The sequence below is a fragment of the Pongo pygmaeus genome, chromosome 2 (genome assembly GCF_028885625.2).
Source record: "Pongo pygmaeus isolate AG05252 chromosome 2, NHGRI_mPonPyg2-v2.0_pri, whole genome shotgun sequence".
Taxonomy (NCBI): Eukaryota; Metazoa; Chordata; class Mammalia; order Primates; family Hominidae; genus Pongo; species Pongo pygmaeus.
In genome coordinates, this window is record NC_085930.1 from 104049225 (window position 1) to 104068409 (window position 19185).

General features: G+C 47.3%; 1 protein-coding gene across 2 annotated transcripts in view; it reads right to left on the minus strand.

The window, feature by feature from the left end:
• Positions 1–18688, minus strand: part of BSN (bassoon presynaptic cytomatrix protein) — a 116004-nt gene extending 97316 nt beyond the window's left edge. For both annotated transcript variants that reach the window (XM_054481598.2, XM_063661115.1), the window contains exon 1: positions 18369–18688. In XM_054481598.2, coding sequence (XP_054337573.1) covers positions 18369–18598 — 230 coding nt within the window. In that variant the 5' untranslated portion in view covers positions 18599–18688. The remainder of the gene's footprint in view (positions 1–18368) is intronic.
• Between the last annotated feature and the right edge of the window lie 497 nt (positions 18689–19185).

Consider the following 19185-nt stretch of genomic DNA (forward strand, 5'->3'; position numbering starts at 1 on the left):
ATTAGTTCTCATGGCTTCTGGTCCTACTCCTTCAATAGCATTTTGATTTGTATGTGATTAAAGTTAGTCTCTCCCATTAGGCCCTTATCTCTTTGAGAATAGGGCTGCACCAGCTTTCCTCACCGCCACATCCAAGACCCTAGCATAGCGCCTAGGAAAGATGGAGTGGAGAAGTCTCCATGAGCCTGGGTCCCTCAGGTACTCCGAGACTTGGCCTCCCCCAGTCTCGGAGTACCTGAGAGTCATCCCCAAAAGAGGTACTTGGCAGAGGCTGCCTGTTCACCGGACTTCCTCCTTTCTTCTGCACACACAGCTGAGGGATCAGAGGAGCCCATGAAAATGCAAGGCGGCTGGGTGCGGTGGCTCACGCCTGTAATCCCAGCACCTTGGGAGGCTGAGGCAGACGGATCACGAGGTCAGGAGATCAAGACCATCCTGGCTAACATGGTGAAACCCCGTCTCTACTAAAAATACAAAAAATTAGCCGGGCGTGGTGGCAGGTGACTGTAGTCCCAGCTACTGGGGAGGTTGAGGCAGGAGAATGGCGTGAACCCAGGAGGCGGAGCTTGCAGTGAGCCGAGATTGCGCCACTGCACTCCAGCCTGGGCGACAGAGCGAGACTCCATCTCAAAAAAAAGAAAGAAAGAAAGTAGATACAGGGGATGGTTTCCCTGATTCCTCATTCTTGTCCAAGACCTGGCTGCAAACTATCCTTGAGTTCCAAAGGATACCACTCTGATCTTATAATATCACCCACTTTTGACCTGAGGCTGTCCAAGTTGGATTGTGATATTTTCCCCTAAACGTGTTCCTTGATCCATCAACCACACCCTACTCAGCTGCTCCCACTGACTTCAAGGCCCTAGGGAGCCCTGAGTATAGGTTCCATTCCCAAACAAAAGACTTTTTAAGATCTCTTATGGACAATAAACAAAATCATTTATTTTTGTCCCAAAAAGTTTTTATGTCAGATTAATTCCATCTCCATCATGTTATAGACTAAAGTTTTCCCAAGAAAAGAGCTCCTACAAGTCCAATGGTCAACACTGTTTCAGTATTCAATGCTATATTCAGACTGTATTGTGCTCATACAGTCTGTGGGATCCAACCTGCTGACTGTTGCATTTCCCCTGTGAACTCAGAGCCTGCGCAGACTCTGATACACAGCAGGGGCTAAATGCTTGTTGAATAAATGGGCAAAGAAACAACATTCAGAAAATGCTGTGTGCTCTGGGGAGCAAAGCCTTCTCTGAGGATAAAGCAGGGTCTCTGGAAAAGCTAATTTATTGGGGTATGGGGAGTTGGTGGTGCTGCCTCTATCCCTTATGCCTAAACCCACCCCCACTGCATGCCATCGAATAATAATCAGTACACTTTACCAGAATCACTTACATGGTGTGGGTCTTACTCCTGATGGCTGTTTGCTCCATATGCATCTAGAACATATCGGCTTGTTTACAGAGTTATCCCGCATGTCCATGGCAGTTGGAGGAAGAAAGGGATGAACAATCTCTGTCCTCATTCCCTACTATACCCTGAGGCCTCTGGGGCCTGGCTCAGAGTGAGTGCACTACCAAAGTGGGCTGTTCCAAGTAGTCTCACTGTGGCAGAGGCTTTGCCACCAAACTCCATCCTACGAGACCTAGGCTCTTCTGGCCCTGGAGCCTTATACCCCAAAGCTTCTTGAAGCTGCCCACCCCCCTCTCCCCAACCCCAATCTACTCTACCCAGAGGCCTGTGCCCTGCAACAGGGGCAGGAAGTATGCCATTCTTACCCACTGGATGCCTGGACCCTTCACTGGACACATGAAAGCTTTCTTATTCCAAAGTAGCCAGGGAGATTCACCAAGCAGAGGCTGGAGCTAGGAAACCCAGGCTCCTCTTCCCTTTCCTGCCCCTGACTTGCCGTGGGATGCTTGGAAATGCCCACTACCTCTCTGGAATTAGTATTTCCATCCCACCAGTAATCTTAACTCTCTATTGGCCAGAGCTACACAGAATAAAAAAAAAAAAGTACAGTGTATTTTTAAAATTCCTCAGTTACTACTAAGTACTGTTACTATCTTTTCAAAAGCAATGCCTGTCGCTATCTGAACTTCTTGTTTTTCCTGAGCCACAAGTAGGTACTAAGGAAAAGGAAGCTGAAGGAGTGTGATTGAGGCCCACATTCCCCGCCAAACTTTGCTGGAAGGCTCAGCTCTGGTACTCCTGGGGTCGCTTCCGCTCCATTTCACAGGCCTGGGAGCCCCAGAGTCAGTGTTCATGTGGGACTGCAGGTAGCACAGGATGCTTTCCAAAAAGGCAAAACTTCTAGTTTCCTCTTTCTTCTTGCCTCTGAAAACAAGTTATTAGCACTACCAGGCAGGCTCAGAGGAGTGAGCCTGGAAGGGGAGGTGTTGCCTTGGCATTGGAAGGGAAGGTGTTGCCCCCAAGAGTCCCCACCAGGCTCTCTGGCTAACTTGAATACAGAGAGAACGTGTTTGCTTTCCTCACTCAACACTCAGGGGTCTAAAGGTTTTTCTTTGTTTCTTACTATCTAGAAAAGGAGGTGATTGTATAGCTCTGGCGTCTGTCCCTGGAACTTTGGATGGTCTTCCCAGGGCTCCTCACCCCCAACTGGGGGCCTGAGTAGGGACAGCACAGAGGCTGGTGCCTGCTGCTCTTCAGTCTCTGTTTCCATGGCTCAAACCAAAGTCAACAACAGAATGGCCATGTAGGTGCAAAGTACCAATGACAGCATGGACCCTTGGGTGGGCTCCAACACACACCCTAATAAAGCTGGGGAGGAAGGGGTGGGGTGGAGGCAGGCAGTGTGGCAAACCTGGTCTGTTGGGAGCACCGGATCAAGCCTCCCTGTTCTGTCTGCTCCCTTCCTCCCTTTCTTCCACTGGCTTAGCCTGCATCACAGCTCCCCAAAAGTGCCCTGGCAGGAAACCCCCTTCTGACTCTGCTCTATGGGTGGTGTATCTTAGGCTGCCAGGCAATCAGTGCTAAGTACCATCATTTGCAAAAAGTGCTTTCAGCACAGGAGGGGAGCACAGATGAGTGCTTGGCCATTGGGAAAGTCCTATTCCAGTCTGCTGGCTTCCAAGCCAGCTTTGTGTGCTACAGCCTGCATCCTGATCCCTAAGTCCAGAGAAATATACATCCCAAAGTCAAATTATGGTATCTCTGCTCAGCTGCCCAACAGCAAATCACAACCCCAGAGCAGCAGCCCCAGACCTGGAACTCCCTCCCTCCTGCCCTCTTCCCAATACACAAAATCTGTCAAGGGACGCCTGTCCCACACGACTGTCACTCCAGCTGACGGCCAACACCCTCCACCTGGCTTCATGAAGTTTATTGAACAGGAGTGAGGGCTAAAGAGTCAAAGTGACACTTTTCATATAGTGAGAGACTTTTGTCTGTGGCTCTGGTGGCCTGAGCTTCATCTCTGACTAGCTGCAGATTCTAGAGCCAATAGAATGAGCCAGGCCTTTCAAATGAACTCTCCAGTCTGAGCCTCAAATTCTATAATCTGTTTTAGCAGCTGTCTGTGAAGATGAGGAGGATGGACGACAGCAGGCCCCTGAGCCCTCCAAGCATCCCCCACTGAGTCAGAGCTCCCAGAGGTCAGGAACTATACTCTCAATCAAGTTTAACTCAAACATGATCTAGGGTAAGAAATAAGGGCATAATCTACCTGTTCATCTTTCTATCCTCAGCCCTGGGCATGGAACCTGACATCAACTAGTACGCACTTAATGGCAGGCCTCATGCTGAGTGCTTTCATTTCCAACGTTTCATTTGATAAGGTAAATATTTGTTTAATTGAATGCACTTGATTCACTCTCTTGGAACCCTAGTATTGCCTCAATTTCCTCCTCTCCCTTATCTCTTTTTCAGGGTACTTGTAGGAACCAGGTGGCATTAATATTAAAGCACTTGCATGTGAAGTGCTACTTTATTTTTCCAGCCCAGACTTGAATACCCAGCTGCCTACCTAACATCTCACTTGGGTGCCTCTAAAAAACAACTTGTCCAAAAACAAACTCCTGGTCTAGGCCCATTCCTCCTCCTCCCTGTGTACACCAGATGCCCAGGCCAAAACTCAGAGCTCCTCCTGACTCCTCTCTTCAACTCTTCACAGCCAACCGTTCAGCAATCCTTCTGGCTCAATTTCCAGAATATATTCAGAAGTTGAGCACTTTTCATCACTCTTACTACTCAGCCCCTTCCCACTTCCCTGTCCTGCAAACCCCTCGCACCCCACCATGATTATCCTCTCATGCCTGAATACTATTGCTTCTGCCTTTGGCCCTCAGTCTTAGCAACACAGAGAAAAACAACTTATACATTTACCATTTTGTTTCAGCAATCCTACTTCTAGGAAACTATTGCACAGACACACTGGTAAAATTACAAAATGCCATATTTTCCAGATTCCTCACTGTGGTTCTTTTTGTAAGAGCAAAAGACTGGACACAGCCCAATGTCCATAGATAAACCATGGCACATCCACATGGTGAGGCACAGTGCAGATGCAAAAAGGAATCAGGAGGATTTCTATATTCCGCTACAGGGTGATCTTCAAGATTGGTTACATGGAAAAAAGCAAAGTACAGAAGAGTACTTAGAGTCTGCTACCTTTTACATAAAAAAGAAAGGTACAAATATATTTTTCCCTTAAATTTGCAAAAAGAAACAGTGGGAAAAATCTGATAAAAATTGTTTCTTATCAGAAAGGCAAAGAGAATAAAGTAGAGGGAACAAGATGGAATTAGACTTCTCTCAATATACCTTGTTTTATTTGGAATCATATGAAAGCTTTATATAATTTTTAAAAATTAAATTTTAAAAAAGTACGGTATATGCCATTGTTGTTTTCAATTCTTTACTTTCCATCGATTTCTGTTCTCTGCCATGTGTCTTTGCAGTTCCTCCAACTAGAGGCAGAATATATTTTTTCCAGCTGTGGCAGACTGTATTTTCCAAAAATGGTCTCAGCAAGATTTCCAGTCCCACATGTTCTGACAGAGTCCATGTCCCCTCCTTTTAAACAAACCTAGGCAGGATCTTGTGACTGTGTTAGTAAACAGAATGTGGCAGAAGTGACACTGCATGTCTCTTAAGACTAAATCATAAAAGTCAGTACAGTCTTCCACCTGTCTCCCAACCCCTACCTTGCCCTCTCCCCACCCTTGGAACTCAGCAACCATGCTATGAGGCAGCCCAAATGAGCCCACATGGAGAAATCATATGGAGAAGCCCTGGGGCTCCCAGCTAACAGCCAGCATCAACTCTCAAACATATAATTGATGAGCCTTCAGAAGATTCTAATCTCTGGCCTTCAAGTCTTCCAGCTGAAGCTCCAGACATTGTGAAGCAGAAACAAGCTCCATTCTACTGTGCTCTGCCCAAATTCCTGACCTGCAGAATCTATGACCAGAATAGTGGTTGTTTTCCACTACTAAGTTTTGGGTTAACGTGTTACACAGCCATAGTAACTGCAATACAACTCCTTGACTTGGGCTTAACCATGAATTGCTTGACTAAAGGAATGTTAGCAGATGTGTCATAATATCAGAGGCTTGAAATGTGCTGTGAGGTTAGGCACACCCTCTTGTGTGTCTCTCATCACCATAAGAAGAACATGCCCCAGCTAGACTGCTGTCCAGGGAAGATGAGAGACACACTGATCTGACCCGGACCCAACTGCAGCCTGGAGCCCAGTCTAGATCAGTGAATTCTAGCCAGCATGCAGATGCATGAGTGAGAATAAAAAATTGCTAGCTGAAGCTACTGAGTTTGGGCTGGTTTATTGTGCAGAATGACGGTAACAACAGAAAACTGATCAAAAAGTAATCCTTACAAATTAAACACAAACTGGAAAAAAAGAGCTTAATTTTATATCCTCTTAATCAGACAACCACACAGAGAAGAATCATTTCTAATAACTCTAAAACAGAGAACTATATATCCCTGAAAAGGGATAACCTAAGGGCAAAGGGAACCAGAAGGAAGTCTTAAACTACATTCATGAGTATTATCGTTAATAAAAATATCTACATTATTATTTAAAAACAATCCATTAAAAGGAGCATCAAGCATGGAGATTCAACCCAGTTTGGAGGGCATCTTCAGGGTAGGACTGTGTCTTTTTCCTTCTTGTGTTCCTGCTATTGACTGCAATGTTTAATAAATGTTTGGTGCATTAAAAAAAAAGGTTGACAGATAATTTTTATAGAAGAATTTCAGCTAATTTTGCAACCTGTTATGAAATAATGGCTGTAGCTAAGGATCATTAGTGAATGCTAAATTCATCAGGCAAAAAAAAATTGATGAGGACTTTATAATGGATTAATCACTGATACTACCTGAATCCCCTAATCCTTTTTTTTTTTTTTTTTTCCTGAAACACAGTCTTCCTCTGTCACCCAGGCTGGAGTGCAGTGGCACAATTTCAGCTCACTGCAGTCTTGACCTCCCAATTTCAAGTGATCCTCCCACCTCAGCCTCCCGAGTAGCTGGGACCACAGACATGTGCCATCATGGCTGGCTAATTTTTTTGTATTTTTGTAGAGTTGGGGTCTCACTACATTGTCCAGGCTAGTCTCAAACTCTTGGGCTCAAGCAATCTGCCCGTCCCAGCTTCCCAAAGTGCTGAGATTACAGGGGTGAGCCACTGCACCCAGGCCTGATCCGTCTTTTCATCACTAAAGTAGGTCAAGGAGACAGACATAGTGCCTCCTTCTGGGATACAATAGGAAGTACACAATACCAATGAAGTGTTCTTTCCAAAAAGATTGAATCTATTCTGATCTAGATCTAACTACCAGTTTACAGGAAATATGGGGACACTAGGAAGCAAGAAAATAACTTCAAGAGGATGTGCTTAGCCAAAACCAAAATGAGAGATAGTCTAGGATAAATGTCCTGATGTCTTCACCAAATAAATGGCATTTGAAAACAAAAGGAGCAAGAAGACTGTTAGAAACTTACAGAACACATCAACCAAATGCAATATGTAGACTTTGTTTGGATACTGTTTGAACAAACTAAAATGTCATTTTTGGGGCCAGGCACAGTGGCTCATGCCTATAATCCCAACACTTTGGGAGGCCGAGGTGGGCAGATCACCTGAGGTCAGGAGTTCAAGAACAGCCTGGCCAACATGACAAAACCCCGTCTCTAGTAAAAAAATACAAAAATTAGCCAGGCATGGTGGTGTGCACCTGTAGCCCCAGCTACTCGAGAGGCTGAGGCAGGGAGAATTGCTTGAACCCGTGAGGTGGAGGTTACAGTGAGTCAAGATGGCGCCGCTGCACTCTAGCCTAGGCAATAGGGTGAGAGTCTGTCTCAAAAATAAAAAAATAAAAATAAAATAAAATGTCATTTTTGGAACAATAAAGAAAAATTAAACATGGACTGGGTATTGGGTTATAGTAAGAAATTAAAGTTAACTTTGTTGGTTGTGATAATGCCATTGAATTAAATAGTAAAGCACCCTCTAACTACTAGAGGTACATCCTAAACTATTCATGAGTGAAATGATATATTTCTATTTTGACTGAAAATCCTGGCCAGGCGCGGTGGCTCACACCTGTAATCCCAGCACTTTGGGAGGCCGAGGCGGGTGAATCACGAGGTCACGAGATCGGGACCATCCTGGCTAACACGGTGAAACCCCGTCTCTACTAAACATACAAAAAATTAGCTGGCAGTAGTGGTGGGCGCCTGTAGTCCCAGCTACTCCGGAGGCTGAGGCAGGAGAATGGCGTGAACCCAGGGGGCGGAGCTTGTAGTGAGCTGAGATCGCACCACTGCACTCCAGCCTGGGCGACAGAGCGAGACTCTGTCTCAAAAAAAAAAAAAAAATTAGCTGGGCGTGGTGGTGGGTGCCTGTAGTCCCAGCCACTCGGGAGGCTGAGGCAGGAGAACGGCATTAACCCCGGAGGCAGAGCTTGCAGTGAGCCGAGATCCCGCCACTGCACTCCAGCGTGGGTGACAGAGCAAGACTCCGTCTCAAAAAAAAAAAAAAAAAAGAAAATCCTCTAGTCAAAAAAAAAAAAAAAAAGTAAAGGAATATAGATAAAACAAATTGGCAAAATGCTAATCATTGTTGAAGCTAGGTGGTAGGTTTGCAGGAGAGACTTCAGCCTACCATCCTTTCTTCTTCTTTTCTTCTTTTTTTTTTTTTTTACCTTTCTCCTTTTATTTGTGTTTGAAATTTTCATCTGCAGAGCACTTGCTGCTCCTGGAGATACCTACCCTACAGAACCAAAGGCCAATGCACCCCAAAGACAGGCCAGCGTAACATGGCTGACCAGGAAAGGACAAATCTGCACAAGGGTTTCCTCTGCAGAGCACAGGAGCTGCCATGGCTAGGGTGCAAGGGGTGGTTGCCTCTCCAATCCAACCCTAGCTGTCAGGTCACCTGAACTACGAGTAACATAGTCTGAAGGACAAGGGGCCTTCCTCTTGCAGCATGAGAACACCCTTCCTACACATTTATGAGAGCTTTCAGGCAGCTACTCCCACTACTCAGTCATCATCACTCCAAACCTGAGCTGGCAAGGCTTTGGCCTTAAGCATCCAACACTGGCCACCCCACTCCAGGTCAGATGCAGGGGTTTAGAAAGTAGGCTCACAGGGCCTAGGAAGGGGAGAAGTTCTCACAGTATGGTTCCTGAAACAAGTACATTGCCTTAGTTATTACCACCAGTTCATGGAACACAGTCAGGTTCCATAAGAGTCTCACTAGGTTGGAAAGGACCTCTAAGTATAACCAGAGAAAACATAGCAGAGACTCATGCAGGCCTCCACAGATTCACACTTGGGCTGCATTAAGTCCAGGATGGAAGGCCCCAGACTTTGTGTAAAGATGCCCAGCATGAGGCTGGATAAGTGTGAGAGTAGCTGCCCAAAAGCTCTCATAAAGCCGTAGGAAGGGTGTTCTCATGCTGTGAGAGGGAAGGCCTCGCGTCCTTCAGACTATGTCACTCATAGTCCAAGCGACATGCTGAGCCCTGGACTCTGTTCTCTAAGGCCTCTCTGTCCTTTTAGGATACTGACAGCCTTGGGCAGGGCAGTCCAGGCTGGCAAGGGTCTCAGGGTCCCATCGCAGCCACAGGAGCTGGAGAAGTGAAGGCCAGAGAAGAAAATCAGGATGAGGAAGTAAGTGCAGGGACCTCAGCCCTGGCACATGGCAGGTACAGTGAGCGCCTCCTAAACCTGTGAGTAAAAATAAGTCAGCGGTGCTGGAGAGCAGAGCCAAGACTAGCAGATAGGAGGTGTAAGGAAACCTGATTCAGACAAACAGGAAAAAAGAACTCTCCAGCAGTAGAATCATCTGCCTGAGAAGAACAAAAGGCCGCTGATCTCGGGTGTTCACACCAAGGCAGAGCTGTAGCCCGTACAGAGTATGACAGCAGACATTCTGGCATTCGTTGGGGGTTGGATACAATGCTCAAAATAAAAGGATATCAGAGCAAACATATAACCTGCTGAAGCCAAACCACACTTCGGAAGGAAGCAGCCTCACATACCGGACTTTGACATTGGAGGAGATCTGGCCTGAGCCCGCAGAACCCACACAGCAACAGAAGCTGCAGAGAGCACCACATGTATCTCTTCATTCTACAAATGAAGGAGTCTGCCCAAACTGGAGTCTGCAGATCTAAAGTCTCTTTCAGGCTAGCCCTTCCCATGCCCCACCCTTCCCCATCACAAAGCGTTTGCCAACCCCAGCTCCCCTGGAAATCATGGCCCACTGGCTGCTGCCAGAGCACCTGTAGGAAGTAGGTGGAACAACACTCAGGAGATAAGCAGCCGAGCACAGCTGAGAACAGGGAGCCTGTAGCAGGCTCTGCAGGTCTGGGTAGGAGCCTTGCTGGCTGGCCAACCAACCCAGCACAAGGAGGCCATCAGTTTTCCGAGAGCCCCTGCCCACCAGAAGCAACCCAGAGGCGGGTTGCCAGCAGCCCCTCCCCTGGCTCCAGGCTTGAATGTGCAGTCATCTTGTCCATTCTGAAAAATCTCTGCCACAGAATGGAAGAGCAAGCCTCTTCATTTAGAGCTGCTACAAAGTAAACTAAAAAGTGCACAATGTACTTTTGATTTAGACCTTGTTTTCTATGCTCAATGGGGCTGAAGAAAAATGGGAAGCATCACCCTTCCTTTTTATACATTTCACAGAAATCAGCTGTCAGAGCTGGAAGGGACTGTGGAGATCATCTAGTTAAATCTCTCATTTTACAGATGAAAAAACCAAGGACATATCCAACGTGCATAGCCAAGTTTAGGCAATGTCAGGATTGATTAAAACCTGAATTTCTGACCCCCAGCCAGCATGCTTCCACTATTCTTCTTCCTCCACATCATTGTACCCTGCCTGCCCTTTGCTCAAATGTCCTACTTTCTGGCCCTTTCCCACTCCTCAAAGCCTTTCCCGTCATCTTGCTAAGTCTCCCATCTTCACAGAGGAGGCGGAGAAGTGACACAGTTCTCCGCAGCATTCGGCATTTTGGTTTGCTAAAGTCTGCTAACTGGCTGTTCTTCTACATCACTCCTCTTAGGCCTTTGGAGCTTCCCAACAGAATACGTGAATGTTATGAATGTGTTTTGTAAGCTGTAAAATACCATACAAATATATGCTCTACTATTTTAGAACATGAAATAATGCAACCCCTTTTAATCATACTCTCATTTCTCTTACCTCTGTGAGACAAAGAGAAGGCAGGAGCAAACTCTAATTTAAGGAAGAAGAAGTTGAGGCTAAAGATCTGGACAAGAGTTCTCTCTCCCCACACCATGGGCCCCTTTAGGGCAGAGCCTATTTTGTGCTCCTGCTTTTATTCCTCACACTTCACCCAGGGATAGGTATCCAAAAGATGTTCAGCAGAGTTTTCTGAATACATGGATAAAATTTCACTTTAAAATTGTTCCACTTCTATGTAGAATCTAACTGTAAAAATCCCACAACCACTCCCATACACAAAAAAGTATAGGTGACATGGTAGGAGGTAGAAGGGAAGGTTGAGAAGATGTTTCAGTTAGATAGGAGGAATAAATTCAAGAGATCTAGGCTGGGCATGGTGGCTGGCTCACACCTGCAATCTCAGCACTTTGGGAGGCTGAGGCAGATGGATCACTTGAGGCCAGGAGTTCAAGACCAGCCTGGATAACACGGTGAAACCCAGTCTCTACTAAAGATGCAAAAATTAGACAGGCACGGTGGCACACACTTGTAATCCCAGCTACTCGGGAGGCTGAGACATAAGAATCTCTTGATCCCAAGAGGCAGAGGTTGCAGTGAGCTGAGATCACGCCACTGCACTCCAGCCTGGGCGACAGAGTGAGACTTTGTCTCAAAAAAAAAAAAAAAAGAAAAGAGAAAAAAATAACAACAACAACAGATCTACTGTACAACATGGTGACTATAGCTAACACCAATGTATTGCATTCTTGTAAATTGCTGCTAATAGATTTTAAGCATTCTCACCACAAAAATGGTAAGTATGTTAAGTCATGACTATGTTAATTCACTTGACTTAGCCATTCCATAATATGTCATAATGTGTACATATTTCAAAACATCAGGTTGTATATAATAATTATATAGTGCATAATTTTTGTCAATTTAAATAATTAATTAATTTTAAAAAAATTTTTAATGGGAGTGACCCTTGTTACCTGCCTGCAAACACAAATGTAACAGTGTAACTATTAAGAAATTTTCTCACCTACCCTTTCTTCCAAGCACCCAAATGCCTTAATGGTTCTTCCAGCATCTTTGGGAGGTTTGGCTCCCCACACAAGCCAGTGGCATTGAAGAGCTCAGGCTCCTCTGGATACAGGGGGCAGTCCCAGATAGGACTGGGTGGGGTGATCCTTGCTGCTGAGGCTCTTGGATCTCCTCAGTGTTTGGGACCAAGATCCAAAAGCCATCCCTTCTATTTCCCCTCAGGGAAAATCTCTTCTTCACTGTTGGCCCTGACAGCAGCCTCACCCACTTTAGGGGCAACCAGGCCTCTCCAGGCCATTCAAGATTTGACCTGATCCTGGGGTGATCTAGAGTTCCCTGGAGGCTTCCAATGTGCCTCCATGTGACCCTCTTGTTAGAAAGAAGTAGCGGCACCAGGTCTCTGCTAGAGCAAAGCTCTCTTTAGAATCCTACGTGCCCGTAAAGACAAATAATAGGAAAGAGAGATCAGAGCAGCCCTGTGGCCAGCCTGGGAGCCCAAGGCACAACACAGATGAGTCAGGGAGTATCCCATTCCACAGTAGAGCTGACCAGAACCTAAAATATAAGACAAATGGGCCAAGAGAATGCCAGGGGGCAAGAGACAGCCACTAGAAGCCCAATCTGTAGGGAAGGAACCACAGAGAGTAAGACACCAAAATTCTATCACCCCTACCACAGGCAGGAGCCCACAGGCCAGTGTCCCAATTCACTCCACAGCTTCAACCACTGTGCTAGTGAGCGGAGATGGCAGAGGTCCCTCCAGAAAAGGAGCTCGGGCAAGTGCTACAAATGCAGGATCAATACCAGCATGACATGCTCCTGGCACCAAATGAAAGGACTGAGCAGGAGTCCCCCACAGCTAGATTGTTCACCAAGTCCCAGCTTACCCAGAGGGCCTCATGTCCTAAAGTGACAGTCAGCCCTTGCTGTAGGCATGCAGGGCTTAGCCACCATTTTACCATTTAAAAAGTTAGTCCCCAGGCAGTAAGTAAAGTCAGGACAGGCAGGGCCTGCAGAAGCTGAATGGCCAAGCAGGTGGAATAAGAAATAAAACACCTAGCAGAATGTCTGTGATGAGGCAGTCATTCAGTATAATGGTAGTTATAACTGCTTTTACAGTGTTGCCAAGCTACCTTCACAGTTAGCCCCAACTTACAGCACATGGCCCGCAGGCTCCAGCAACAGGTTCCCCTCACATAGCCCACACATAGTAGGTCTGGCCTTCCACACCCCCACAACTAACAAGAGGAAAAGGCCCAATTCAGAAATGCAGGACCTGTGATAAGGGGAAAGATTTATTAAGCCCCCAAATCCTAGCAGCAGCCTCCTACTCACATATGCAGGGAGGGCTCCCCCAAACTGGGGTGAAAGGCATGACTTTTCTGGGGGAAAAAAAAAACAACTTTCCTCTGAAAGCTTTGGCTTCTTAAACTCAGAACCAAACTGACTCAGAGGAAGGAGAGCTTTAGAAAAGGAACAGAAAAGTGGTCCACTGCATTGTTCTTTGGCTCCCAATTAGCCCAAACCCTGGCTCTGCTTTCAGTGAACTCTCAGCCTCTCCATGTCTGAAGCCTTCCAGAAACTCTTTTTTAAAAAGCTAGAATTTCTTGACCAAAAGAATAAAATTTGAATCTGATTAGCTTCTAGATAGAATTCCCAGTTTACAAGAAAAACATGGGACAGAGGAACATCTTAAATGACACCACAGGGATGCAATTAGCATAATCCTGAATATGAGAAACCACAGGACAAATGTCACAGTTCTCTAATAATAAACTGCAAGGAGCAAAAAGGAGAGAAAATACATAAAGAAACCAGAGAGATGCATCAGACAAATTCAATGTGTAGGCCCTGTTTAGATCACAATTCAAACCAATTATAAAAGTAAATTCATAAGACAATCAGAAAAATAGAATCCTGACTGAATATTTGCTGAGTTTAAGAAGAGATCATTATCCTATTTAGATGTGGCTGTGATGCTGTGGTTATGTTCATGCAAAGCCCTTATTTCTTGGAAATACAAACTGAAATACTGATGATGAAATTTTGGGATGTCTGGAATTTGCTTCTGTAGGGGGTAGGATGTGAGAGAGATAAATTAAACTCAATTGGCCATAAGTTGATGATGGCAGTGGCTAAGCAATGGGAACACAAAAGTTCATTAGACCATTTCCTCTACTTTCATGTATGTTTGAAATTTTCCATAGTAAAAAAAAAATTTTAAGATAGCATTTCTCGGCCAGGCACAGTGGCTCATGCCTGTAATCCCAGCACTTTGGGAGGCTGAGGTGGGCAGATCACCTGAGGTCAGGAGTTTGAGACCAGCCTGGCCAACATGGTGAAACTCCGTCTCTACTAAAAATACAAAAATTAGCTGGGTGTGGTGGTGGGTGCCTGTAATCCCAGCTACTCAGGAGGCTGAGGCAGGAGAATCACTTGAACCCGGGAGGCAGAGGTTGCAGTGACCCGAGATCGCGCCACTGCACTCCAGCCTGGGCGACAGAGAAAGACTCTGTCTCAAAAAACAAAACAAACAAAAGACAGTATTTCTCCTCCTAATGTCTCCATTACATTTTTACATTTTTTAAAACAACAGCACCTTATTAGTCTTAATGATGCTGTGAGCAACTGTATTATCAAAAGTAGACTGCTTTCCCTGGAGAAATGCAAAAATGGTTGCCCTCTGGGTAAAATTTTGACATCGTCACCATTCAGATGTAAGGTCACTTTAATTCACACTCCATGACATACCCTCTGTGAGATCCAGCCACTGGATCTCACACTGGACAAAGAAGATCTCTAAGTGACAAACGAGTATTATTTCCAGACTTGGCAATTATGTCCTTTCATTTTATCTTTACAAGTTAGTGCCAGATTTTTTCTAGAGGCTGAGTTGGCTGATATAATGTAACAAGTCTGACTAATCCCAGACCAGAGATACTATGCCTGACAAATCCATTTTGAAAAAGGAATTCGGGGTATGGTTCTCAGAGCAGCCTTGCCCACCTTCCAGTAAACAACCAGGTTCTCTGTGCCCAGCTGCCTTTGGCTTAGGGTGTCTGTCTCAATAACATATGGGCCAGGAGTGAATAGAGGCGACTTTGGCATTGATTACGCATTCTGATGGGCAGTGATGGAGAAGGGCCTCTCTTGGCTTTGCCCTGGCTTTCCCTCACCACCCTGCACTCAGCCTCATTCTCTGCTCACTGTCCCTGCCTGTGTAGACCACACTCTTTATGCCATTTATCTCTATCTCTACCTCTCTTAACCCAGTCATTTTTCCAGCCTTACATCTCTACCTCTCCTAAAGCCTAGCTGTGCCTCTCCACTCTTCCCAATTAACAACCCTATAAGCACTGCTTATTTGACATTTCTCAGATACTGAGCTGCCCGCAGTGTCTCTCTTAGGGTTCTTCCATGATTTGGCTCTTCAAGAGCTATCTGACCAACCAGTCTGTGAGGTGCTGAAGGACAGGGAAGCACTATCCTTTCCATACCGTCCACAAAGCCAATAACTGTGCTTGCTCTTGACAGCTGACAAATACACCTTAGCTGATCGACTAGATATCAATTTGCAAACATCAAAACATGTGCAAGTCAGGCCGGGCACAGTGGCTCATGCCTGTAATCCCAGCACTTTGGGAGGCCGAGGCGGGTGGATCACAAGGTCAGGGGATAGAGACCACAGTGAAACCCCATCTCTACTAAAAATACAAAAAATTAGCTGGGTGTGGTGGTGGGCGACTGCAGTCCCAGCTACTCGGGAGGCTGAGGCAGGAGAATGGCATGAACCCAGAAGGTGGAGCTTGCAGTGAGCGGAGATGGCGCCACTGCACTCCAGCCTGAGCAACAGAGCGAGACTCCATCTCAAAAAAAAAAAAAAAAAAAAAAAACAGGTGCAAGTCCACAGAGCTGGTGTAAACTAGACAGGCTGCCACTGGTCTACATGGCTCCTTCATGTAATTATTTTAAAAAGTACTTTCTGAAGTACTGATAAAGTTCTGTCTTGATCTGGTAGTGTGTCATGAGTGTAGGTATAAATAAAATCCCATCAATATGTGTGTTCCACTGTACATGAGGCATATCTCCATAAATAAGTAAATGAATTAACGAGTGAATGATGCCCCTTCGTCTAAGAGGATGCAGCATACACCAGGGCACACAGCTTGGAGAGTGGAGCCTGGGTTAGAGTTCAGCTTTCTCCCAAATCAGCACCCCTTGGAAAAGGCACAGTTTATATAATTGTACATGGCCACCCTGACACCAGAAGCAGAGAGCCCTTCCTTGAGGGACTCTCCAATGCCCAAGCTCCACATCATCCTGACGGGCTAAGAGGCAGCACTATGGGTGTGGCAGCACTGCTACTCATGGGATTCAAGTCAGGCTCTTCAGCGGCAAATGCTGGAGCCACCCCCTCACAGAGTCCAAGTCAGCTCAGTATGAGGATGAAAAGACTAATTCAGCCTGGGATGACAAGGTAATATGGCAATAGGATTTAACTCCCCCAGAATCATCTCCCTTTTACCTGGCCTTCTACCCACCTCTATGAGGTTTCTGACTGCCCTGAAATTCAAAATCTTACTGAAAGCAAATATGTCTTTGTGCTAATGCTCTTTCCTGAATGACCAGAAGCATATCCACAAGGCTTTTTCCCCATCAATGGGCCAATCTGTTCAGCAGCATCTTAGAATAGAACATGCTAAATTTGGCATCAGGTATCTCAGATGCTCTAGTGAGAAGAAGTAGAAGCCATTGCAATACTAAAGGAGAGATAAGCCATGGAGGTGCTGCTCAGCTGAGGTGCTATGATAAACTGAATATCAGCTGGAGGAGTAAATCCCACCTCCTAATGGTCTCTGGTTCTGAGCTTTGGGGACAAATAGCCAGCTCATCTCCTGAGTCTGATAGTCACAGGACCTCAGCACCACAGGCTCAGGTATGAGCCTTGCCCACAGCCAGGTAAGAGATTGTGTGACTACTAAATCCAGCAGGAGTCTGTGGTTCCCCTCACCCACAGCAGTTCACGGGTCTGCCCTGCAGCAGAATGTACAGATGAAGTACAAATGAAACACTAAAAAGGCATATGAGCAATAGACATCAGCCTCCTTCCCGTCCCTCTGAGCTGCCCAGGTCTTTCCAGAATTTCATATGATTGGCTCTGCAACATCTGATAAACTACAAGCAGAGCAGCCTGTCTGGTTATCAGAAGAGAAATGACAAATTCCCCATACAGGGAACTCTCAATAACAAGGTGTTTTTCCATTCAGCTACAGAAGCTTTCCCTTGGAAGGAGAACACTAAAGCCTGGGTGAGCCTCCCTCAAGCTAAAACCCAAACAGCAACTCAACACGCAGCAAAATGGACAGTGTTTGCAGTGCTAAGAGCTGTGTGCTATCCAACTGCATTACTATTATAGCTAGTGTAAAATGGACAAATCCCACCTCTAAGAAGGATGCTCACAGGCTGACCTGTCTGCTGCAGGTTTCAAGCTACTAAGAGCCTTTCATTACTGTTAGTTGTCTAAGAAATGACTTCTAAGGAAATAAACACACAAGAGGCACAGTCAGGCAGCCAAAGAATAAAAAATTATGCATCCTCAGTTTATGTGCTCCCACACAGAAAAGCCAGGGCAACATATATCAGCAGACTCACATGGAGCTGGAAGCACCTCCCTCCCACCCCCTGGGGGTTTTGCTACTCCCCAAGCCTATTTGGTGCAAAGATAATGCCTTCCATTTTATCGTGTCATCTCTTAGTAGTTTGCCTGAGTTTTCAGTCTACTGACTTATTATATGTTGGCATTCCCTTACAGCCTTCATTGCCACTTGATTGTTTTTGCAGGACCTGGGTTGGCATACATTTAAAACAAACTGGTTTCACAGTATTTAATCAGATATGCTCTGTTTAAAGCATTCTGTGTGGGTTTCAGCTTTTCCACTGGTTTGATCTAAATCATAAGGTAACGAGAACATATCTGGTGCTGGATGACTCAATAGCATTTTTGCTTCACCCCACAATGTTTCCCTAAACCTTGGTGAAAGCACATGATCCTATTAGTATTGTTGGGCCTAAATAAGCACCTCTTGGTGTCCAGTGGGCAATTTTCCTTTCCCCCAAAGGTGATTACAGCCACTAAATGCCCAAGAAAAGCCCAAGACCAAGTTCATGGTTCAACTATTTTCATCTCTCTGTTCCTCGCAGTGACACTTATCTTCCCTGACAGCCACTCCCATTGTGCTCTTTTCTCGGCCCAGCACAATGGACACATGCAGACACCAGCAGACAGGGAGGACGTTTTCCATTCCATTGCTCCCCTATGCGGAGGGACCAGGTTAAGGTTACATAAGCCCCTCCTGAGCAGTCAGGCCCGAGCGTTGGGGAGAAGCGAATTTGGGGTTCGTGACGGAGTCACGGTATGCAGGCCCCGACTGACCCTGCGCTCTTCATTCTGCCACGCCAAGGCGGGGCAGCTGGAAAGGAAGGGCCGCTTCCCGCGACCACCCAGTTCACGCCAATCCGGCAGGGTTCAGAGTGCGGCCGGACGTCGAACCTCGCTGTCCACACTAGATCGCGGGATCCTGGGCCCAGGCCCCGGCCTCAGGCTGCAGCTCACCGCCCCCCGGGCGCCGAGACACGCGCTTACCTGCCCGGGCCAGGGCCGGGACCGGGGCCGGGGCCGGGGCCAGGGACCGGTGGTACCGCGGTCGACCGCGCTGCTCCCGCCGCGGGGAGCTGTCCGCCGCCGGCCGGTGCTGAAGGCGGCTTTCCTGCGCCGGGGCCGGGGCCGGGGCCGGGGCCCGGGCCGGGGCCGGCGCCTCCGGGCGGCAGCGGCCCGTCGCCAGCGCCGCCCTCCAGGCTGGCCTCGTTGCCCATGGCGGGCAGGCGGGCGGGCGGGGTCGGGGTCGCGCTGCGCCCGGGCCGGCGTCTCCCGGGCGGTGCTCACACTCTCAGCGCCGACGCCGCCGCCGCCATCTCCCAGCTCGGCTCGCTCCGCCGCCTGCCGCTGCGCATGCGCGTCTCGCGCCCCCTTCCCTGCACACGCCCCCCTTCCCTTGTGCGCGCTCCCGCCAGCCTCGGGGTCGCTGGGAAACAGCCGCCGGTGCCCGCGCATGCGCCGTCCAGGGCCGACGCGGCTGTAGCATGCTGAGAAGGAGCCGGGCAGAGGCCGGCGGGGCAGCGAGGGTCCTGTGAGGAGGAGCACCTGCCACTAGAAGCGGCCTCGGGGACGTCGCGCTGAGCCCTGCTTTGGAGTCAGGGGGACTTTCCGCCTCGGTGAACTCGAGAGTAGCAACTCTCCTCCGGGTAACCGGAGTGCCACAGCGGGCAGGCGTCGTAAGGACAGGCTTCGGAGAGGAGAGGGGCTACCCGAGGATGGCATCAAAGTATGCATAGGAGTTGGGAAGGCAGAGGAACAAGTGTGTTCAGAGACGCAAGGTCGTAGAGGGAAGGAGAGGGAGGGT